This window comes from Mastomys coucha, unplaced genomic scaffold (genome assembly GCF_008632895.1).
Source record: "Mastomys coucha isolate ucsf_1 unplaced genomic scaffold, UCSF_Mcou_1 pScaffold20, whole genome shotgun sequence".
In the NCBI taxonomy this organism is placed as follows: Eukaryota; Metazoa; Chordata; class Mammalia; order Rodentia; family Muridae; genus Mastomys; species Mastomys coucha.
Window position 1 is genome coordinate 40,864,879 of NW_022196903.1, and position 26,206 is coordinate 40,891,084.

General features: G+C 36.0%; 1 protein-coding gene across 1 annotated transcript in view; it reads left to right on the forward strand.

Moving 5' to 3' along the window:
* Nucleotides 1-26,206, forward strand: part of Cntnap2 (contactin associated protein 2) — a 2,139,844-nt gene that overhangs the window by 917,954 nt on the left and 1,195,684 nt on the right. The window contains exons 7-8 of the mRNA XM_031381709.1: nt 526-669; nt 4,066-4,330. Coding sequence (XP_031237569.1) covers nt 526-669; nt 4,066-4,330 — 409 coding nt within the window. The remainder of the gene's footprint in view (nt 1-525; nt 670-4,065; nt 4,331-26,206) is intronic.

Sequence of the window (26,206 nt, forward strand, 5' to 3'; positions counted from 1 at the left end):
TCTACACTCAAAATAATTTTAATGAACCTTTGACTCAAAGAGTCATTATATTTCACAGAGCCTCCAGAAAGTAAGTACAGCATTCCTTGCTTTAGGCTACACTTTTATCATCTTATTATATTAGTTCTGGTTGTCTTGAGATTACTATAGGCATTTATCGGTAACATGCCTTTGAATGATAAATATGAAAATATAGTTTTAATATTCCTTGATAAAATAAAGTTCCTAGAAAAATTTTTTTCTAAAATTCTCTCAAGACAATTTATGAAATGCCGTTAGTGTTTAAAAAAATACAAGGGGCATTTGCTATTTTATTGGTAAAGTTATATTCTAATTATTGAAATTAATGATTTCATTATGCATTTCAGCAACAGCATAATGTAATGAGCAAAAGATTTTGTAAGCAACATATTATAACATTTGCATAACTTTTACTGAAATAAAAGTGCCTGACATTAGTTGTATTTATAATTTTGTATCGTTTATTGTAAGAAAATGTAAATATTAACATTTTTTTTCTCAAAGATAACATTTGGAGGCATCCCTTTCTCTGGCAAGCCAAGTTCCAGTAATAGGAAGAACTTTAAGGGCTGCATGGAAAGCATCAACTACAATGGGGTCAATATTACCGATCTTGCCCGAAGAAAGAAATTAGAGCCATCAAATGTGGTAAGAGTCCAAAGTGATCCAAGAGCATTGAATAACAAAAAACATATAGCCCTTTACACACTATTTGGGTTCAGTTCAATAATGTAAGGCAGAAGTTGCCCGATAATGTGTAGATATTTGACATACTCAAAGTTCACATGGTCTTTGAGTCAAGCCAGCTTGTGTGTCCAGTGATTTTAACTGTCCATTAAAGACTTATTAGAAGGAAGACAGGTTGACAGTAGTGGAGGGAGAGATAAGGGGGAGATAAGGATTTGAGAGGATAAGGAGAGTAACCGTAATTAATTATATACATATATGGAACTGTCAATGAAGAACATTAAAATTATATAAAAGAAGTATCATAGTAATAATTAAATAATGGCTTAAATTAAAAAAAAAAAATGTTTTCTGGGGAAAAAGAAAGGGAGCCAAGATGCTCACATTGAGTTTCTTCAGGATACTGTGGAGACTGGTTTCAGATTTCTTGGAGAAGACCAAATAGTGAAGGTGTTTCAGTATCCTGTCTCTCTATGTACTACTGGATAGCCCAAAGATACTCACAAATGTTTATCAAGGGGCTTCTCTATCGTTCCTCCTGGCCAGGAACTGGGACTGTTTCTTATCAAGCAGTGCCATGTGGGAGTGAGTGCCTAAGATTATAAGAGCCATGCTCTTGAAAGCCACCAAATTAGATAATTCCTTAACTCTTCACACTGCCTCTTAAAGTGCTCTGATGGTCCTGTTTTCACAAATTTGAGCTCATGTTTAACAATGACAAAAGTCAAAAGAGTACCTGGATAAATGAATAGCTCTAACTCAGTGAACAGACTTCAGTAAGAGTAAAATTACTGTAAAGCTAGCTTAAAGCAAATGATCCTGTGATGAAGATTTCCATTAAACGTAGTGAGGAATTAGCACTAATAACAAAATACTAAAATTTGGCCCACTTTATGTAATGAAGTAAAGAGTTAGAGAAAGATAAATTTATCATGAAGCAACAATGTGATAAGGTGTGAATAGATATCCACTGTAATGTTAGATGATAAAATAAGAAAATATGAACTTCCTGATTGCTTCTCTACCCGGGCCACCTCAGCTGGTGCAATTACTTCTAAAACCCAACAGCCTGCTTGTCTCCCAGAAAGTCTTCAGTACCCAGTGATGCAGACAGGAGTGTAGTATGTCTGCCCTGGGAGAGGCCCTACCAGCAGCTGACTGAGACAAAGATACATCTAACCATTAGACTGAAGTCAGGGACCCCTATGGTCGAATTAGTGGAAGGATTGACGAATCTGAAGGGTAGGGTCACCCCATAGGAAGACCAGCAGTCTCCACGAACTTGGATCCCAGGGAGTTCCCAGACGCTGCGCCACCAATCAGGCAGCATACACGGGCTAGTCCGAGGCCCCTGACACATTTATAATGGAGGACAGTCTTGTCTGGGCTCAGTTGACGGTGTGCCTAATCTTCTAGAGACTTGAGGACCCAGAGATGGGGATGCCTGGTGGCAGGGAGAAAAGAGGGAAGAGGAATGAGATGAGGAACTGTGGGAGGATTGGAAGGGGGCAATATCTGGAATGTATATAAATTAAAAAAAAAAAAAGAAAATATGAGCACTTTGTATATTAGGAATATCAACATTTAACCTGGAATAACAACTTTCCAAGGTGACTTTAAGTGATAAGGATAGATTATAAACTCTATATGGGTGAGCCTGAATGTAATGGCTTCCTTCACAAGTCTGCATTATTTCTCATATTATTTCTACACTCACACATGCACTCATACACACATTCCCTATACTAAACACAAACATATATATACACTTCACATATTATGTACCTGCAAATATACAAACTAACACCCATCACATACTATACATGCCAGCACATGTTCTACATGCTATGCACATGCATATAAACTTTAGTCTTAGTTACTGTTCTATTGCTGTGAAGAGACTTTGACCAAAGCAACTCTTGTAACAGAAAGTATTTAATTGGGGTTTGCTTAAAGGTTCAGTGGGTTGGTCCATTTATCATCATGATGAGAAACAGCAGGAGCATGGATCTGGAGTAGTAATTGACAATTACATCCTGACCTAAAGCCAGGAAACAGAAAGAGAGAGAGAGAGAGAGAGAGAGAGAGAGAGAGAGAGAGAGAGAGAGAGAGAGAGAGAGAGAGAGAGATGGCTTTTTGAAACATCTAAGCCCAACCTCAGTGACACAATTCCCCCCTCTGACAAGGCCACACTACCGTAATCCCTTAAAACACTCACACTATCAGTGAAAACTAAGCATTCGAATATATGAGCCTATGGGAGCAATTATTAAAACCACACTATACATATACCACATCCTTTTGGGTCTGAGTTACCTCTCTCAGGATATTTTCTAGTTCCATCCATTTGCCTGCAAAGCTCAGGGTGTCCTCATTCTTAATGTCTAAGTAGTATTCCATTGTGTAAATGAAACACATTTTTTTATCTATTCTTCTGTCATGGGACATATTGTTTGCATTTTTAATAAGTAAATATTAGTTCTAACTAAACATCACTCAGTGTTGATTTTGAGATGTATACATTTGGTACTTAAAATACAGAGTATCAACAACCATGGAAGCTCATTACCAAGGCAACTATAACTATAATGAATGTTGAAACGAGACAAGACTGAATAAATAGATAGACAGATAGATAGATTTACATATAATGCATCTACAAGTATATTCTATTTTTAACAAAAATTATTCTGTAGTTGCATATAAATAATTTTTGTAGTAAAATCTACACATATACTGAAAACACTAGGAAAAATCGTGGAATAGAACATTTTCTAAACATCCCTCCAAAGTGAACATTTCATAAGAAATTTGCTAAAAGATATTAGTAGTTGTTATTACAGTGAAATTCACTCAATTCTTGCAGACTTCCTGTCTTCTCACATCCTCTCCCTCCTGCTGCACTAGCTAACCAGTCAGCATTCTTACTCAGGAATGCTCTTTAATTGTCTGGGATACAACACTACAACACAGGCAAGTGGTCAATTATAACACTGCAGTTGCTCTGCCTGGTCAGTTCTTGTCTGTGGAAAGACAAACATTTAAAAAAAAAACTGCAAATTTATTTAGAACTAAGTGAATTTAAATATTACCTCAGGAAGACATTCTGTTTCAGATTTAATAGTTAATGGGCTACAATGGAATAGTTGGGCATTGGGGAGATTATATATATATATGTATAAAATATATATACATATATCTATTGCATTTATTGGGTCTAACACTCCAGGAAGTTCCAGGATGCATGTACTGAATCAGGCTGAGGTGGTAGCCCTTAAGTTTAGTACATGTTCGGACACTGCTTTGTAGAACCAGCTTTTTGTCAATAGCCTCACATAGATGTTTGTTTTCTTGCAGGGGAATCTGAGTTTCTCTTGTGTGGAGCCCTATACAGTACCAGTCTTCTTCAATGCTACAAGCTACCTGGAAGTACCTGGCAGGCTTAATCAGGACCTGTTCTCAGTCAGTTTCCAGTTTAGAACTTGGAACCCCAGTGGTCTCTTGCTCTTCAGTCACTTTGCAGATAACTTCGGCAGTGTGGAGATTGACCTTGTGGAGAGCAAAGTGGGTGTCCACATAAACACTACCCTGACCAAGACAAGCCAAATTGACATCTCCTCAGGTCAGTGTCATCTGCTTAAATTTGCTTCTGAAATTGCTATCAATGGTACCAAAGCTTCATTACACTATATTCTGCTTACAAGAAATGGAGAAGTGGTAAAAGCATAGGGTGTGAGAAAGAAGAAAGTTGGTTGACCTTGAATTATACCACATGAATCTTCTAATCCTTCTAGACCAGAAGTTCTTAACCTGTTATCTGTGACCCTCGTAGGGCTCATGTGTCAGATATTCTTCATATCATATATTTACATGGTGATTCATAACAGGTGCAAATTACAGTTTTGAATTATAGTTATGTAAATGTCTATACAATATGAGGTACTGCATCAAAGGATTGCAACTTAGAAAGGTTGAGAACCACTTTTCTAGATGCTATGTCATATTTAGTAGAGAAATTGATATTTCTTGGCATGCTTGCTTTATGTATAAAATAAAATTTGTTGTGACATGACAGTGTTTGGTATATTTGATCTCATAGGTATTCAAGTGTCTCTTACTATTAGTTACAAAATAATTATGTCTTTAAATGAGTAGATTAATTGCCCCAATCAAAACTCCAAAGTGTTACTCCTAGACACATATATGCCATATATTAGAAAAAATTAGCAAGAGGTAAATAGAAAACAGAATGGCAAAGTATATATTTCAAATGAGGAAAGGCAAGCTTGGCTTCATTGGGCACTGTTTGAAGCAGGTATTCTTATGATATTATAAGCTGAAACTTAGGATATACTAAAAGTTGAGACTTAACAGCAGTCCTGACATATTTTTAGATGACTATAGTATTAGGAAAGATGACATAGCAAAGTGACATACTATGAACCAAGAAAAAACTAGGTGCAAGGTGGAACAGTGATAAACAGCATTTTAAAACAAGTTTCTCTATTTATTTCTTGAAACAGGAGCATTAGTTACATGTTGATGTGATAAAATACCAACAAAAACCAACAGGGATGGAAGAGTTTGGCTTAGCTAACAATTTTGTGGTATGCTCTGTGATGGCAGCAGGAGCAAGAAGCAGCTGGGCATCTTTCATTCTGGGAGCAGAGAAAACTGATGTTTAATTTGCAAATAGCGATTCTGAAATATATTGGAGAGAGGACTTAGTACAGATGGGCCAATTACAAGGGTTTATTTTGTGTCATGACAAATAAACCAGGTGTGTAACTTCCTCTGCAGGTTGGAATAGGACATGGTCATTCTACAAGGGAAGTGCAGACACCTGACACCCTAAATAACACACAATTACTTGTTCCAGATCATTTCTTAATCACTGGTCTAGGCTACAAGCTCCTCCAGGGCTAAGGTCATACAGAGTCTGTTTCCATCTTGAGTTTTTATGACATCATTTGGAAGAGATGTTCCAGAAAGTTTCCATAATGTTAGCATTAAATTGTTGCACTAGCTGTCAATCAGAGGCTCCTTCCACTGAAGGAGCCCTGTCTCCTCATACGACAGGCTCTGTCTATCTGTTAGCACTAGCTCCATGACCTTAACCTCTTCAAGGATCACTGTTCTGAAGAGCTGCATGTGGATGATAGAAATGCCAAGACACTCCTGTCTGTATTTTCACTTTACATTATTATTTTCTAATTTTTCCTACACGTGAGTTGAAATGATAAATCAGGCAAATTTTATCATTTTCTTCTCTGGTAAGCTCATCTGGGGAGGTTCAGAGTAAACAGGAATATCTAGAGACCCAAAATAGGATAAAACAAATATACATAAATGATTTATACAGTTGAAAAGCAATCTACTGCCAGGATTAAAGGCTCTTTTCTAATAGCTAAACACATAAAAGTGTTAGCATGTAGTCCTTCCTCCTGGCACTATTTAAGTAAACCAACTTGCTGATTCCATGTAACAGAATCTTTGTGATGGAAATAATAATATTTTAACACAGTGATTATTAAACTTGTCCATTTGATTTAGTCTATCTTGGGTCTCCAAGATGTTTTTATCTAACTTAAAGAGTGTTTAAAACGTGAAGATTAAATGAAGGAATAAAACTAAAAGACTGTGTAAATATTCATCCATAAATTAATAATTAATGGTTTTGTAAATTCAGCTAATTGACCTTAATAGATTGTCTTAAAGATAGAGAAATTGACTTTAGAATATTTATCAATTTAACAAAGGAAAATGTCTAACTTGAAAGAGACTCATATGAAATCTGAATATTTTAAAGTCTTACTCTTAGCTCTATAGACTGTTTCAAATTTGTATTTCCCTATATATGTACTTAAAATGAAAACCATGTTACGATTACACATATTTTCAGTAACCAAGTATCAGTTACAGAAAATGTCCATCAAAAATACATTTCATCCAGCTAATGTCTCAGCTGGTGATGTGCCTAACATGAAATCAGGAAGAACTGAGTGTAGATTCCAAGTACACTTTAAAAAGCCAGGTTTGATAGATGTGTCGTTATTAATAGTTCTGTGGAGACAGAACAAGATGGTTCCTGGGACTTGCGGGCCAACTATTGTGGCCAAATTGACAAACTTCTAATGTAGTGACAATTTTTCTCTCAAAATATTAGATGGAAAACAATCAAGGAAGATACCTGACATTGACTTTTGGTCTCCATGTGCATATACATGAATGTGAGCACTCACATACAGGCACACACACAATAACATTATGTGCACATGAACACTTTCAAAATCTAAAAGAAAATAATTTTAAAACTTAAAATATTGTATCTTATTTCATAAGACACAATGTCATCAGCACCTTACCAAATTCAATTAAGTATAGAAATCACTGACTACTTGCAATAACACTGAGAAGGGAGCCAAAAAATAAGTTGTTTGGTTTAAGAAAAGAAATATATATGTATTTCAATACCTCTATTCTTACTAGCATGAGAATCTAACAATATCAATCCATTTTGCTTCATTTTCAAAATACCTTGTTGTAAACATTTTTAACACACACACACACACACACACACACACACACACACACACAAATCTACAAGGGAAAAATACCAACCAGTAGCATTTTGTTGGATGCATACAGAGCAGAACACTAAATGGTCAACTCAGTTTCTCAGATATAGCCGTTAAATACTTGTAACTTCTTTCTGATATTCATTAATAAATTCTGTGATCAGGGTGAAGAAGATCAGTTGATCCAGACTCCTTTCGTTCTGTCTTTTACAACATAGTACTTGAGTATTGATCTAAAGTAAATCTTACAGCTAAGAGGATAATCTCCATGGCTCACATTCTCCTTACACCTTTTCCTCCAAGTCATGATGACTCTTTGCATTCCTGGCAGTCCTTGGAAAAACACTCAATATATTAATTTATGGAAATGAGGTGATCTCAAATTTGTAGGTTGAGTTACCTTTCAGTGGAAATATTTTCTAAGTTACAAAGCCAATTTTAGAAAATATGTGCACTACATTTCTTAAAACTAATCATAATTTCCATTGATATATGGATGCATATTTTTGCAACAGTAAAAAATGGTGGAATATGGGAAATCTTCTATAAAAATTGATCTATGGGGCAACATCTCTTCTTTATGGGGAATCTTTTCATTTTGCCTTTCATAATCATAGCTCTAGGTTAGGTGGACACAATGATTAGTGTGTTTTGAATGATTTTGGTCAAAGAATGGTAAGGAAACATCTTGTGACACAAACACAAGCACACACATTGTATCTACTGATGCAAAGTTTCCTGAATTGAAATTAATTTTGACATTTTTAACATGCTATGATTATTTTGGATATTTCTATTTTTTTATTTTTCCATTACAATAATTGATATGATGATGAACCTCTACAATGAATTCATCCCCTAATTACACTTTAACCAATACAGACCTACATATCTGTCGCATAATTAGAAGAATTGGAATGTTTCAAAGCTTGAAGAAGCCTGCAGTTATTTACTCCATTTTTTTATTTTGGAAAGTTAGGTGTATCTTCTGAGCATGGTACTACAACAGTGCATAGATAGCAAAAAAATAAAATAGAAATAATTAAAATAAAGACTTTTAGATTTAATGACCATCTGAAATATTTTTTTTATTTGAACATACCTCATTACTATAAAACCAAATGTAAACAAATTCTCAGAATAATAAGCTATGGTATACTATACTCACAAAAATCATAACCTATAATTTCACAGAATATATGTATTAAGTAAATGTGATTTCTATAAATTACTTCTCTTAAACTGTTTATAAATTTAATTTTTTTCATCAATGAGGAGTAAAGAAAGCCTTACAGAAAAAAATCATTCTCTGTATTTTCTCCTCTAAACTAGCTGTTCTGTTTAGACTACACTGTGCAAATTTCTAGTTTTGTTTAGTTTTGTTTGCTTCAATTATATAATGATAGTTCAAAAACCTGAATTGCTTCAGAAATCTGAATTCTGCAAGCATCACCTTTGTTTATATTTCTATCTCTAGAGAACATCTTCTGTGGAGCTGTTTCATTTATTTGTCCTTCTTAGTAAAATTTCTTTGGAAACCTTTGAGTCCTATCCGGGTATGTTGTAGACAGAATAGATGGTTTATTCATTTGGTATGTGCCTGGGAGCGGCTGGGGAGTGCTGACAAGCTCCCAGTTCAATCTGAGCAGATGCATTTGCTATGGACCAATCATGCCACAATCGAACAGCAAAACATCCTTTCTCTTAATTTTTTTGTGAACGTTTTAAAATTTTGCCAACCCATTAGCATTTCTTTTTACACTAGTCTTTAGTTTCCAATATTCAGATGTCTCTTAAAAATAGTTTTCTATTTAATTTTTTTACTGTCAATAGATTATGTCAATCAGTTCTATGACTTTATGCTTTACCATTCCCTAAGAAAAACTTATCATCTAAAAAAATCAAAATAATAGGGCCAGTGAGATGTCTCAGAGAGTAAAGCACCTGCTGCAGACCCTCAGGACCTCAGGACCCACATGGTGGAGGAAAAGAATTGAATCTCACAATTGTCCTCTGACCCACACCTGTGTCGTGGCATGTATGTGCATATGTGTGGACAAAAATAATACAGAGGAATAATTAGTATTTCTTGAGGATGAGCCCCCAAATGGGTTATCTAACACTTAGACATCAGTCCTAAAATCACATCGACTCTAGCAACACTAAAAGAATTCAGCGGAATATGTTTTTATGTGTCTGTGTGTGACATATAAAGAAAAAGAGGCCATGAATTAAAGGGGGAATGCAAGAAGATAGTGGGCCATGAATTTAAGGGAGAATGCAAGGAGATAGTGGGCCATTAATTTAAGGGGGAGTGCAAGGAAATAGTGGGAGGAAAGAGAAGTAGGAAATAATTTTAACTGAAAATTTAAAAAAATTGTAATAAATTTTAAATGAAAAACTAATAAGTATTTCATATATTTCAAATGAGTTACATGAGAGTGTTTTACATCAAAGTGAATGGGAAATTAGTAGCTCATACTTGGTTCCATAGTTCATCTTTTAACAGTACTTACTAGATGGTTTAAAAAGCCAAACATGGTGGCACATGCGTGTAATGTCAGCCAGAAGCATCCCAAGGCTGCAAGCACCATGAGCTACATACAAGGATCCAGGTGAAGGTCTATGCGTGGAGCACTGTACAGGAATAAATAGTATGGATGTTTATAAAGATCTATAGATATGAATGCAGATGTCTTTGGAAATATTTATAATACAGGCTGCCGATTTTATTTTCCCCAATTCACAAATAGACTTTCTGTGAAAGCTACATGGTACCAAATAAAAATAGTTTGAGCACATGGTCTCTAGCTCCTGGCTAGTTTCAACCAACTGACTTTCTATTATGTCTAGACTCCCACTGTGCCTGTTTGTTGTGGATTTGGTCTAACACTTGCATTATGTTGTTTGGGTTTCCAAAATTGCAGGAGAATCTGTATGTAAGACGTTGAGTCTACCTGCCCCCAGTTGGTTCTGACTGGTAAATAAAGTTGCCAGGGTTCAATGGCTGTGCAGGGTCCTGGGCAAGGGGACTGAGAGAGAAAGGAGAAACACTATGCCGGGAAAGGATCTACCCAGCCTGAGAGCTTCAGGAGAGAGAGCATAGCAATCAAGTAAGAGCTGGGAAATAGCTGCCCCAGCCCTCGACTCCTACCTTGATGGCCATCGCCTACCGAGTCTAGAGCAACAAGGGTAGAATATATATTTTAGAAAATAATAACTCAGGAATATCAGAGGGGAGGTGTTAGCCACGTGAATGTTTTGGGGTTGCCCAATCATTGAGCTGATTAAAGCATATTAAATATAAGATCGCATGAGTGTCTTTCATAGGGGAATCCAGAACATTGGGGCAGGTAGCAGGTAGCACTGCCACATTTGCTGCTGTCACTGCCTTTTGAGTAGCTTTAATCACCTACAGCAACACTGTGCTGTCATCATGCTAGCTGAGTAGAAATATACTTTTAATTATACTTCATTGCATGCTGGTGTGCTTTTCACAATAGATGCAATTATATCCCAAGATGAAGGAAAGAAGAGAAAGATGGGGGTAGTTTTGAGATATTAGCCATTGACTTATTCTTTACCAAGCAAATGGGGTTGTTTATAATAACACCTAGGTTGTCATGCCCATTTTACTTTCCATAAGATTTGTAAAGTAATTATTTTTCTTTCTTTAGAAGTGTTAAATAAAACACATTTGAATTATAATAAATTTTACAAATGCAAGTAGAATAAAATGTAAATAAACTCTAGTGGGGTAGGTAATGCTGATTTTAGCCAAGCCATATAGTAAAAGGTCAGTTTAGTCTGAAAATAGCCAATAAAGTGAAACAAATTCTATATCATCAGTAAAACTGGGAGGATAAAAACAAATGAATATCAGCAAAAAGCAGTCTAGAAACTTGTAAGTTATGTACATATAGGTATGTAGCTAAAGATCAAATAAAAATGAAAAAGGGATGACATCAAAAATAAGTTAAATTTGCAAGGACTATTTCTTTCTCTACATTCCTTAAAGACTGTGAGTTGCATGTGTATTTTGGTTTGAGTTTGTACAGATCTTGTCTATGATGTCAAAACAGCGGTAAGCTTACATGTTCAACTACCCTGTTCTATCTGGAAATCATTGCTTTATTGTAATCATCCCTCCTATGATTCTTACAGTCTTTCCACCCCCTCTTCTGCAATGATACCTGATCCCTGAGAAGAGAGAGTGATATGGATGTCCCACTTAGGGCTACACAGTCCTCTCAAAGTCTCTTTCTCTTCTACTTGGTCAGTTGTAGACCCTTGTGTTGGCCATCTTAGAAACTATTAGTCATTAATGTCATAATAATAGGGAGAGGTTTTGTTTTTTTTGGATGTGTGACTTGCTATGTCCTCCATGTCTGAATGGTCAAACATCTAAGAGTATACAGGCAGCAGTAACTGGATTCAATATTGACAAAAAGTCAGGTGGGTATGAAAAGAGGAGTGGGTCTAGGAATTTAGGAAGGTGAGTGGATATGTTCAAAATATAGTCTATGAGACTCCCAATTAATTAAAATCTTTTAAAATATAAAAACTAAATGCTTATTTCCAAAGGAGAGTAGCAATTTTGAACTCAAACAATATAGATATTTATAAAAGAAAGATAATTTAATTAAGTTTTAATATATTTTCTTTGAGTAACTTACGGGTTGTTAACAAATGATAGTGGTCAGACATAGAGCTATTCCGAGTTACTGATTTTTGTAGTCTGGATGAATGTAGCAGAGACTTTGGACAGGAACTTCTGTTTTCCTGGCTCCAGACTCCTCATTAACCTCAAGATAAGGAATGCTGCAGGAACATGGTGCTAACCAGAAAATTCTGAACCTGAGATGCAATCATTTATGGTCCCTTATCTTTATGTAAAGCAGACTGATTAGTAATTTATTGCTATATGACATTTGGTTGTGGAAATGGGCCTGGTTGGGTTAATTTTGACTGATCTGGTGAAAAGACTGGGGAGCCCATAAATCGATGAAAACCTTTGGCAGAATGATTTAGATGCCTAGGATGATATGTACTCAGCCATATAAAATTTCCTAGTCTCCTTACTTTGTTTGTAAAAAATATAACGTAGGGGAAATATTGGAGATGGAAAGCCAAATAGTCTGGCTTAGAAGGAGGCTACTTTGGGCACTGACAGGAACTGGATATGTATCTGGATCTGCCTTATACAGTGATTCAATTTCATGAGTCTTGTCATTTTTATATCTTTCCCTTGAACCCTTTCCAGCCAAAACATGGACCCATTTTCTGGTGGCTAAATCTCTGCATTGCTTCTGAGTTTTCTTTCTCCTCTCCAAACGCTGTTTTCCCACTCACTCCTCATGATCCAGTTTCTACAATTAACATTCATCTCATATCATTGCTGTAGCATTTATTAGCATCTGACATTTCCTGAAATACGCTGATAACCTACTTTTTCTGTTAATATAAGCTCTTCAGGGCTATTTTTTAGTACTCTAAGTCTCTCTAGGATCCATTCAGAAACTGCATATTAAATGAAGTACCTCACTGTAGCAGCTAGCTGGATCTTATTACCTTCGGTAAAGACCCTTCTGAAGTTCCCTTACCTAAACACCGGAGCACTGCTCACCTCTAAGCCTCCTATATATTTCTCCCTCTCCCATTCCTTGCCATGTTTTAAGCCCCCATACTACAGACATAAGTCTAGATAGCAAACTCCTATTGACCATGAATATTGATAACCTCTTTTGGCATAAATTTGACCCATCTCAAACTCTGAAATGCTTTTGTCAGTCCTTTTTGTGTTGATCAAGGAAATACTTTCCTTTTTTTCTGTCTTCTCTGTCATCAGACTCCTACCATGTATTGCCATACATATAGTGAAACATTCATGATATGTAGTTTATCAAGGGGAAGTAGGTTAGACATAGAAAAGTAGAAAAGTGCACTCAATTGCTCAAGCTCTTAGTCTTAATCAAGGATGGATGGCACAGTATCCCAGATTCAAGCAGCAGGGATCTTACACCTAAAGAGCTGGAAATATTGTATAAACAGATATATTAAAAGATGCCTAACTTACCTAAAAATAGGAGCCTCTGTGAACTATCAAGTTAAAATGGGAAGTGGCCTTGAGACTTTACTGTATGCTCTCAGCTGACTCCTCTATTGAGCTTATCCTACTGAATCATCTCTTTTCTGAAACAGTGAAATGCTGGAGAAAGATTAGCCTGTTAGTCTATGTAGATGTGTCTGCCATCATGAAGACAATGATGAAGTCTATGTTAATAGATATATCTCTTGAGAGATTATACTTTGCCTATTACTGTGCTTTATATTAATTATCCAACTTAAAACTCCAATAACCTTTAGGTCATGTACTATTGAGAAATCTTTGTAACATACTGATATCAATTGTAAAATCATTCTTCTAATTACTCAAGTTCAAAGCTGTGACAAAAATTATCTAACTTTGCCCTCCATCTTTGTATGGCACCTGTAATGATTTAACAATTAGCAACAGTGTTCTGAATTGCCTTACCTATCTATCATCTCATTCCCTAATTCAGAAATTCATTGCTTGAAAGGATAACCAAAGCCAGCTTAATTACCAAATGTATAGTTGGCTTTTCTTATAGCATTGCAGTTATGTGTATGGACTCTGGCTAGTACTGACTGAGTTCTTCTTCTATTCCAGACAGTGTTTGAATAAAAACAATGTGGAAACAACATTAAGTCATTTAAATCTCTCAATCATGGTATAGAAGAAAGACCAGTATCAACATCAAATTATCAAGGAAAAGTTAGGCATAGAGCTAAGTCACCTACACTGTCCCTCCAGCTGTTATAAAGTTTAAAGTTTTGAGAATATACATCTAAAGTCATCATTTCTTGTTATTGTGTGATTCTGACTCTTACACCTACTCAACCTACTGATTGATACTCACCCAGTATTGGATATTATGGTCTGTGACATCTGATACTTCTGTTGAATAAAACATCCATCATCAGGATGACCTAATTGTGCCTCACTGGGATTCTCACAGAAGATTCTGAAACTATCCCACTTATCATCCAAATTCTGTTTGTACATGACTGCAATCTATATGTTCCAAATTCAAGGAAAATACTTTTTTAAGACTCATCACTAAAAGGGGGAATTTAATTTTTGCAGTCTGTTTTATGCTATATATACAATCTGAGTCTATCCAGAATGATGTACCTATTCCCATATTATTGTTCTGGTTGTTTTTATCATCATCATCATCATCATCATCATCATCATCATCATCATCAGCAGCAGCAGCAGCAGCAGCAGCAGCAGCAGCAGCAGCAGCAGCAGCAGCAGCAGCAGTAGTAGTAGTAGTAGTAGTAGTAGTAGTAGTAGTAGTAGAAGTAGTAGTAGTATGTGTGTTTACTAGTGTGCATACATGAATGAGGGTAACGAAGAAGGCCAGAAGAGAGTTTTGGATTCCTAAGAGCTGTGGGTGAGGTAGTTGTAAGCCACTGGACATGGATATAAGATAACCAATTTGAACCCTTGGCAAAAGCAGCAAATATTGTGAGCTGCTAGGCCATCCTCTACCTGGAGCCTTGCTTCTCCTATTTTGTGTTATAAGTTCTTGCATCTTTTCATTACCTTTTGGAAAAATTCTCCCTCTTTATGACATCTTGGAAACTCCTGGTCATGTTTCAAAGTCTATATTTATGTTATCTTGCTTGTCTCTAAACCCCAGGAAACAGTTTGCACTTTGCAGAACAGCAATTTATCTCTTGAATACTTATTTTTCCATTGTTCTACTGTAAACTGCAAACTCCTCTGCCCCTAGTCCTACTCATTGGCACTGATCTGACAAAGTCCATCAGAAAGAAGACAATCAGTACTTTCATCTTGCTTTATGTTGTATTTCCACCTGAATAGCTTCAGTCTTTACATTTATTTTCTCCTCTTTTTCTCCTCAAACACAGGTAAGAGTTTAAAATGACTTTCTATCCTACAATGTTATGCTGCAAGTGTCTTGTATGATTCCCAAAGTCTCTGTATTCTTTAGGAAATCCTGAACTCTTGTCTCACACTGATCCTTTTAAAATTTTTTATTTGCTCATATTTTCACTTGCTCAATCCATTTCACTGTGTGAGCTATAACCTTGCCTAAAGTCTTAAAGACAAAAATTCTGCACATCTTTTCTCTATCCATTTCTAAGCCTAGTACCATCTCATCTAGGTAGCCTAGTTCCAAATGTCCTGATAACTCATTATTATAACACACTAATGCCAAGTTGTAAAGTATAGGTTGATAATCCATTGGTATTATAAAATTATAAAGACCAAATTATTTGTGAAAATAATGAACTGGCTTCTGGAGGGAAATGATTGCTTAACTGTGAAATTGACTAGGTCCTGAATTATGATGTGAGACATACAGAATGATGAGCATTTTGTTTGTGATACTCCCTCTGACCACCCAAACATTAAAGCCAAGATCTATATTGGCTACACTAATTAACAAATTATCATGTGTATATAGTTGCCACCAAATAGTCACAGGAGTATAACATGAAGTAAGACCCTAAAATTAGGTCTATTCTTTTCTCCTACACCTTTCTCTCTCTCTCTCTCTCTCTCTCTCTCTCTCTCTCTCTCTCTCTCTCTCTCTCTCTCTCTCTCTCTCTCTCTCTCTCTCTCTCTCTCTCTCTCTCTCTCTCCTACACACACACACATACACAAAATGTTCATGACTAAAATTAGTTTGGCATTATTTTCTTACTCAGGCTCTAGAAAGCACTGGATATGACAGACCCTGGAAATAAATAAAGGGATCAGATTTGCTTGGGATTATTTTCCTCCCTTTCAGTATGGTTGGTTAGAAGAACTGTCCAGCCTTGTGATAGCCTTGTCAGACTTGCCTTCTCAAGAGGGATGTTACTGCTGGATGATCAAATAATGTTGTCTATGGCTGCCTTTATAAAATTACTGTTTAGGCAATAACATTATTGTTTAGGTAACTCGACGATAAAACAAATTTCAAAGTAACCTTATAGTAGCATGTTATGTGTACTCTGGGAGTAAATATCGCCTTCTCCATTCTTCCATCCAGACACCAGCACATTTATCCTAGATGCCCATGAGACACATATCATACTCTGACTGCATTTCTGTCACCCTTTCTCCAGCTATAGGAGGGCAGAAGAGGTAATAAATTCTCTAGAATTTCCCCCCAACATCTTTACAATATAGTGAGAGAGGGACCATTCAAATCTGTTTTTATCTGTAGATCTACTTTCAGGTAAGTTTTCAACCTTTTCCACACCACACAGTGCTTGAACTGATTTTATGTAGGATAATCAGTGTCATGGGACTACATAGCAGATATTTTGTTCATAAACTACTTGATGAGGGTAATACAACCCTTCCTAGTCTCTATAAGAAATATTTCCCTTAGGAAACAGAGAAAATAAAGGATTGTCTATATTCACTGTTACACTACATAAAAGTATTTTGTAATGCACCACACAATTTATTACATAGGACATTCAGTGTTGTTCTATGCAGTGCCTGAATAATGTAAGCTCCCAAAAGTATTCCTTGTCTCAGAGGCTTTATGTAAATTTGTGTGGGGGGTGTATATTTAAAAAATAAACCTGTAATCTTTAAAGAAATAAACCTTTAAAAATCCACCAATTCTACTTTTAATTGAATGTTACAATGTCTTAATTTGTCATGTTTGAATGATTTAGAACAGAGAAGACTGAGTCAGGAAGACAATATGACATTAAACAAGTCAGAATTATAGCTCATGGAGAACTTGTAGTGAGCATTGGATCCCTTTCATTACCTCTTATTAAATATTGAAGCAATTGCTATTATGGCACAAGATATAACAAATTTCTCTTTTTCTATTCCTTCCTTACACTTAATTAAACCATGACAAATAGGAGAAAGAACTGAGAAAAGATCATGAGAGATGAATCACTTAAAACAATGGTTCTCAACTAGGTGTTACTATGTACCTTTCCATGTATTTGGTAATATCTGGAGGTATTGTTTCTGTCAGTACTAGGAGATATAATATCAATAAATGCTATAATGGAGATCAAATATTCCAAACAAAGAGGGCAGAGCCCTTATCTTTCCATTACAGTTTCCTTTTGTGCCAGATGTCAGTTGTGACGGGCCAATGTCCCATCGTATGCTGTAGGGAAGGAGTCAGGACACCCTCCCTGTAACTCTACATTCTACTACAACAGCTGACTAATTATTAGTTTAACAATGCTTATTTTTTTGAGATGATTGTAGGTCTTTGGCAGCTTCTAATCTACTTATCATTTGTTGTTTTAACATTAACCTATTTTTTCCCAACTTGTTAATGGCTGCTTTGATGATAAAACATCTCTCCAGTCTCAATTCCAACCACCCAATCCCTTTTCTTTTACATTTGACTCTTTTTGGAATTTTTTTCAATTGTAAACAATGAAAAACCTTAGTAGATTTTTCTGCAGTGTGTCAGAAGTGACCTTATAAGATTGTTCCCCAAGCTAACACACAATCCTATGCTAAATTAGAATGATAGATTTTTTTTCTCCAGAATCCAGGCTATACATTTCTGATCTCTCTTGGTTGTTGCTTCACTATTACTTTATCATTTGATTGTTTTTGCTAATTAACACAAACAAATCATGTGCTTTGTTGGAAGCCTGGCAAAAAAGGAGAAAATTATTATATAAATGCTTGAAATATTTGATATTAAACGTTAGATCCAGATGTTAAAAACTTAACAAACTACAATAAATTATACATTAAAAAGCATATCAAAAGCAATAGTAAGTGAAACATACAGTTTTATATCAGAAAATACCTTAACATGGCATCTGTGAGTTTACAGGTACACTCCTGAAAGCCTTGAGGAGACAAAGGTGACAGTCCTAAATATGCAAAGTTGAAAGGACAAAGGTAGCCTGTGTCACTAATAAAGTGGTTTCTTCTGTATGGTGAGGTGATCACAATTATCACATTTCTTCACCTATTTTGAGTACCCTTCTCCAAATGCTCATTCTTCTTCCCCCATTTTTCTCTAAGGCCTTCTTTCACAATGCTTTTTATGACACTGTTGTATAAATACCCAACAGAGCGCAGCTTCTCTCCCACTGTTTTTCCTTCCATTTACTAATCTGTATTTTGTGGGTTTGGTTTTGTGTGTGTGTGTGTGTGTGTGTGTGTGTGTGTGTGTGTGTGTGTGTGTGTGTGGTGTGCGAATGTACATGCTCCTCTATGTGTATATATGTGTATGCAGGGGCCAGAGTCAATATTGAGTTTCTTTATCAACTCTGTACCTTATTTTTTAAGATAGGATCTCTCACTGAACTCACAGCTCAAACAACTAATTAAGCTGGCTACTTGTTGAACTTTGCAAATCTACCCACTTCTGCTTCCCTCGTACTGCAATTGAAGAGATACACCACCATAGAGGGAGTTTACAAAGAGACTGGGAATATGGAGTCTAGTCCTCATGCTTACATGATAAATACTTCACTACCTGAGTCATTTCCTCAGCTTCTATTATGCTTGTCTTTTATCTCGATGAAAAAAAAAAAAAAACAGTGTCACTGACATAAGAGAGATGTAAATATGGAAAGAAGAGTAAATATGGAAATGGGGAAAATATATGAGCTTCGGAAGTTGTTTATGAAGTGGAGTACCTTGGGTAACTATGTGAAGAAAAGACTAGAATCAAGGCTGAGTTACAAATTCTGAACTTGACAATGACGATTTCCACTGTGTAGAGAAAACCTAGGCTAACAGTATTTGAAAACTGGAAGACTACATATACTTACAATTATCAATATTTTTTATTTGTCTACATCTTATTCACCCCTCCTTCGTATTCTATATACCTAGCCATATCCAAGTCCTCTTCCATGAGTGCTGGCACTTATCTCAACACTTTGCATCTCAGTGTTTTCTTCACTCTTCAAACAGTCCTATCTCTTTATTGTTTTCCACTAGAATGGTTTGGGAAGAAAGCCAGCTCATTCCAATACCACCTCAGCCACAACAGAGCCTGGGAAATCACAGGTATCATAGCCAATTTGCTCAAAACAGTAAATGTAACAGGGAACTTAAGGTGGTTAAGTACCCAGATAAATGTATCTATCATAAGGAAAACAGATCATATGTATTTGAATTGACTCTTGATGAGAGATTTAAATATAAAAGAAATCATGGACAGATCAGAAAGAGATACTAAAGTAAATAGAACCTCAACCAAGACAAGTTTTTTTTTTGTTGTTTTTTTGTTTTGTTTTGTTTTGTTTTTGTTTTTGTTTTTGTTTTGGGGTTTTTTTTTGTTTTTTTTTTGTTTTTTTTTTTTTTTTTTTTTTTTTTGTTTTTTCGAGACAGAGTTTCTCTGTGTAGCCCTGGCTGTCCTGGTACTCAGTAGACCAGGCTGGCCTCGAACTCAGAAATTCACCTGCCTCTGCCTCCCAAGTGCTGGGATTAAAGGCGTGCACCACCACTGCCCAGCATCCAAGACAAGTTTTAAAGAGAAATGATAGGGATCATATCTGATGAAGCATTTTGTGAGAACTGGAGACTAGGTGCTTGTTTTTATCTCACACGTTGTCCCAGCCAATTCTGAAATGATATGTTTATGGCCATACTTTTGCAAATGGAAAGTTGAAACTCCAAAAGGTCACACAAATTCCCCAGGCTCTGAGATGGTATTGAAATGAGCATGGCTCTCATTCCAAACCATTCTAGTGAGAAACAGTGAAGAGTTAGGACTGTTTGAAGAGTGAAGAAAGCACTGAGATGCCAAGTGTTGAGATAAACACTAAGACTCCTGGAAGAGGGCTTACATGAGGATAGATATGAATGGAGAGACAGTTCTGTAAGGTTATGAACAGAAAAAGAAGGGAGAACTGTAAAGATTAAAAATGATAATGGAGTCATGCCTATCTACTGCCTAAGCTGGTGAATTATAAATGGCCCCACAGATATAAACACAAACTATGCTTCCCCCAACCAAGCAGCCCCTTAGAATCACTTCACTTACAGATGACAGTTGAAATATTTACATCTTGTATGTGAATTTCAGGCAAAAATCTAATTTACTGACTAAGTTTAGTATTTCCATCCTTTATTCTGCTTTCACCTGGGTAAACATAATTTATTTTGTTTCTTTGCCAATAATTTTGTGAAAAGCTTTTTCTAAAGGGTAAAAACAAAGCAAAACAAAAGGCCATGAACACATAAAACATAACTTTCATTTCAGCATGGATTTGGCAGGCTGTCCTGTTTGTTGATCCAAATATGATGGTTCCTTTCAGGGATTTTTTTTTTAAATTTACTGTTCCAATATGTCTCCAGCTCATCTGAACAGTTGCTCTCAGAGCCTGGAGCTTGGTGGAGCAGCTGGGCCCATCTTTGGCTTTCATGTACTAATGGAGGACCAAAACTGTCTTTGGGAACCCTTCCTTGTTAATTCTGAATGTTGGCTGCACTTTAGGCATCATTTTCATTGATGCAGTCACCCAGGAAGTGTTGCTACCCTGCACTCTGCTGGTGGGAAACGAAACGGTAGGAAATGTAATATCCTGTGATCCCCAAAGTGTATCTCCAATGTAGTGATTGATGACAATGTGGATATAGCCAGTATTTGATGCAAAGTGTTTGCAGCAAAAGTAGTGGTGTGTACACAGGAGAGAGGCCCTGCCTGAGGAGCTTAACATTGATCTAGTCATATTCAGAAGTTTTATGACAGCAAATACTTGGAATTCTCTGAATCTGCCTCTATCTTATACACACCTAAATAACTAAAATCTATTGAGACATTAGAAGAGGAAAAATAACAAGTTTTTGGTATATGGACTTTTGGTGCTAAATTTTTAATGCATAGGTTCACATCTACTTTATATCTTCTTTCTCTTTTTCGCTCACCCTCTGTCCCTTTTTCCCTCTCTCACTTCCTTCCTCCTTCCTCCTTCCTCCTTCCCCCTCCTACTTCCTTCCCTTCCTATATCACATGGTTTTCTTGGTAAATGTCATGATGGTGTTGCTATCAGTATCTGGATCTTCAGCTAAACACCAGGATTCAGTGGCAGTGGATACAAGGTTTCTGGCTCTTGAACATACTATAGTGACTTATCAAAATTACATTATGTAATAGATCTTGATAACATAAAGATAATGGGGATACAATCAATACCTAAGAAAATCTACAATAAAACTGAAGGTTAAATAAATAAATAAATAAAATTTGAACTTATATCAGCCCAGAAAATATTGTTGAAGGATAACCTATCAGGCTTATAATAGACCAATATTTACTTAAATTATTTTTAAGGTCGTAAAATTTAGAATCAAACTAAACCTTACAAATCAAATGTGTTCCAGTAAGATTTCATCAAACATATGTGATTTAAATAGAGCTTTAAAGTATTCAGCCAGATAATGGGAAGGAAGATTTTAGAATGTAGAAATATGAAGTATATAAGGATACAAGCATTTTCTTCATCAAACAGTCAGGATCTATTTGTGTAAAACAGACTCTTCAAGGAGTCTGAGTAGCTGCATACATTTCTACAATATTTAATGAACTTTTGCTCTATGCTAAAGGCATTGAGCCATTTTCTGTTGTAATAACAAAATACTGGAAGTTAGTAGGTACTTTAAAAGGAAAGGTCATTTATTCAGTTCACAGTTTCTGAGACTGAAGGTCCATGACTGAGATGCTTCATTTGCCCATAAGGACCTGATGATAGATGGCAACATGTGGGAGAAAGAAAATGCACAGTGAGTCAGGAAGCAACAGAGATGGGGAAGGGCAGGCTTGCTTTGTATAATAATCACAGGAATTAACCAGGGCGCTGTGGAAGCTGTATTGTCCCCTTCTGCAAGTATGCTGCAAATAAATAAACCATCTCCTAAACATCCCCTACCTCTTAAAGTCATATGAAACCTTTCAACATTGCTACAGTGGAGACCAAGGCTCTAACAAATGAATCCTTGGGGATTCATTCCAGAATATGAAAATTACTATGTTTTATGAACGTGATATTCAAACAAAACTTCTCTGGTCTATGGAATGTCAATTCTGAAAGAAGAAAAGCAATAGCTTATAATTAAAGTATACAAAATATGCATGAATTGCACAGCATATGTGTATAGTCAAACAAGTGAGAAATATCAGGACAAATGAAGGAAATGATAAAAGGGATTTGAAGTGTGGATGAGGAAGCACATTGCCATGTAAAATATAACAGTGTAGACCTTTTAATAAAGACAATAAAGTTTCAAATATATGGGACTTAGGTGAGTAGATGTCTCAAAAATAAAATTGCTAGCAAAGAAAATGGCAAAGTGAAGAATCAAAGACATACACATTTCTTGAGTGTTTTCAGCTTAGAAGTTAGCAGTACTTGAATGTGAGTGAGCCACAGGAGAAGAGAGAAGGCATCATGGGGACCCAGCACAGGTGGAGCAAAAGCTCATTAACTATAAGACTGTGTGTGAGTGGAGTAGGAGGCTGCTAAAGGGCTTCAAGCAGACACTGACTGCACCTTTTCACATTTTAAAGGTCATTCTGAATACTGTGTTAAAAGGTTGGTTTTAAGACCCAAGCATAGAAATGGAGAACATCATTAAATGCCAGTGAGAAATGATTGGGAGACATTTAAAGAGGAGCTACAGTGCAGAGAAGTAGTCAGGAACTAAATATATTTTGAAGCCAGATCCTTGATTGTCTCAATGTTGAAACTGTAGAAGACAAAGCAGACATAAGAACTGCTTTCCAGGGAAGTAGGCATGCAAAGGGAGGCAAATTTCATCACAGAAGGTTGAATCTACTGTGGTGGGGATGTTTTGAGCACAGAGAATCAGGTACTGGATCTAGTAATATCTAAGGCATCTTTGATAAGCAGAAGTTATTTCTATACAATGGGGTAGGTAAAGCCTTGAATAAAGTGATTTTAATTTTAAAAGCAAGTAGCAATAACGATGACAGATAGATTGGAAATAGGGAGTACAACTATTTCATATTAGAAATTTTGTACGAAAGAAATTAGGTATTGCAATAGGCCAACACATGACTTTCCATGTCAAACATCAATCATGGATGAGTTCATGGGGCTACTGAATTTCTGACTGGTGGTAGATTCTAGGAGAGGGGGAATCACTGTATCCACTGCTGTACCCATCAGGCTCCATTAGATAGTTCCAAACACACAGATGGTCCTGGTTAAATTTATTCAGTGGTTCAAAAGAATATGAATAGGTATACTGTCACACGCACATGCACACATGCACATACACAAACACACAGAGAAAGAAACAGAGAGAGAGAGAGAGAGAGAGAGAGAGAGAGAGAGAGAAAGAGAGAAAGAGAGAGAGAAGAGAGAGTTGGACAGGAATAAGGATGATGGTGACAGTGGTCAGTATATACTATCTACCTGTGTAACATTGTCTAAAAACGGAGAATTTTTCTTCTCAGTAAAAAAAGAAAATAAAACCCTAAAAGCATAAGGAAATACAAAACAACAAAAACAAACTATCAAAAAAGCAAACAAAAGAATATTTATTTGACCATGGAATGACCAAATTGGAAAAAATTATAGAAAATTTTCCATCTCCTGGATTGACATAAAAGCTATATGAAGATACTGTTCATTTTCAACTAGAGTGAAAAAACTCCTTAATTGTGTTCATTTGTTTATGATGAACAATTACTAATGTCTTTCATGCTGGTAGTGCTATTGACCATAAAATCTTCTCCTATGTTGTATTTTAACTATTATTTCCTTCTAGTAACTAGCATTTTTTCACTGCTATTTCTGAATACTTGACATAAAATGCGTACAAAACAGCAGACTACACAAGAAGAGACCCACTGAACTGAACAATCACTGAAACTGTCTTTTACCATCAGTTTTCAGACCATGAACAATGAATGCTTCAATTTTGTTAAGTTCATTAAATTCATTTACGGTAACATTTTTGATAAGAAAAAGCAAAACCAGGTGATGTCTATTCACTAGTGCTGTAAATAGAGTCCAGTTGGAAAGAAGGAAGTTACCCATGACTTCAACATGCAATTCAATAAAACATAATAGATAACTAGATAATATATAAAAGGGAACACAAGACCCACTGAAGTTGCACAGCTATGGTGGTCATGAAGACATGCTGACATCCTAAATTCAAATTTATGATAGGTGGAGAGGCAGCATTTGGGAAGTTATATGTGTAAGGGAAGAGTCCTCATGAGTGGACTTTGCAAAGAGTACATCGAATGACCCCTTTCCCCTTCTGTCAAAGTATTCCCTTTGTTCTGTTCGGACAAAGCCATATGTAAGGAGAAAGGTCCTTATCACAAGTGAGATCCTATAGTGTCTTGATCTTATGCTGCAAAGACTGTGAGAAGTAGATTTCTGTGCTTTATAAGCCATCTAGCATATGAAAGTACTTTTAAGCCTGGCTAAAGAAAACAGATAAAAACAAAAATGAAAAAAATGTAAAGTAGGATGTGTGAATCACCTGGTTGTGACATATATCACTCCACTGATCACTAAGATTTAGATGTGGTGAGGTGGGCATCGGTCTACTTCCTTACTGCACCATATGTATCCCTTCTGAAGCAGCATGATAAGTCAAAAAGGACAGCCTTTCTTGTAAATGACATGTTTTTCTATTCAGGGTATTGGAGTATATGTGTTCACATTCTAGAATCTCAAAATCAGCTCTTAAGATACATTTGTAATAAAATTTAAGCTAATTAATGTTTCATGATTATAGACATTTTCACCTCATTCAACTGTGTGATATGTGGAAGCCTGAATTTATTAAAGAGAAAGAAAAAAAGAAAGAAAAAAGGAAGTAGGAAAGAAAGGAAGGAAGTAGGAAAGGAAGGAAGAAAGAAAGGAAGGAACAGAGAAAGGAAGGAAGGAAAGAAGGAAGGAAGGAAGGAAGGAAGGAAGGAAGGAAGGAAGGAAAGAAGGAAGAGAAAGAAAGGAATGAAGTAATTGGGACAGAATATGGAGCATAGTCCTTGCAGAACAAGAAATCATATGTCCTCATAGGTGACAAAAATTATGGTAAGGATTCACAGTAGAATGTAACATTCATAATTAAAGATTTAGTTTCCTAACTGGATGTAAGAATATCCATTTTTAAATAATATTCATCCCAACAACAATAATAGGCATAATTAAGTATAATATATAACATGGTGATTTGAGTAAGAATGGCCACCATAGGCTCATATACTTGAATATTTGGTTGGTTCCCAGTTGATAGATTGTTTAGAAGGGACTTATTGGAGAAGATGTGTTACTAGGGATGGACTATGAGGTTTCAAAAGCCTACACTAGGCCCAGCTTTACTATCTGCCTGCTCACTGAGGATCAAGATATAAGCTTTTAACTACTGTTCCAGTGTAGTTCATGACTTCTGTCACCATATTGGACATGGACTGACCCTGTGCAACTGTAAATAAACCCCCAATTAAATGCTTTCTTCTACGTGCTGCCTTGCTTATGGAGTCTCCTCACAGCAGCAGCACAGTAACTAAGATACATATTTTGTGCTACCAAGAAGGGCTATATTTATTTTAGAGTATTTTATAATTTATACATATTACCATAATATGTAAAATGTATTTGCAACCTGGATCATTTGAGTAAGTATTATAAAATTAGAAAAAAAAATCCATTGAGAGAGCAATGTGGCCTGACTTACACTGACACATAAACAGACTGGAAGGGGTCCGTAAACCTGGGATCAGAACTATGAATGTGTCAACGTGTTTATATATGCAGAGACACCTTAGAGAACAGAAAGTTCTGGAAATGATAATAAATATCTGCAGGCACCAATTTAAGTTCATGGCTGGAATGGCGAGAAAAGGAAAGTAAGCTTGAGATAACCAGTTCTT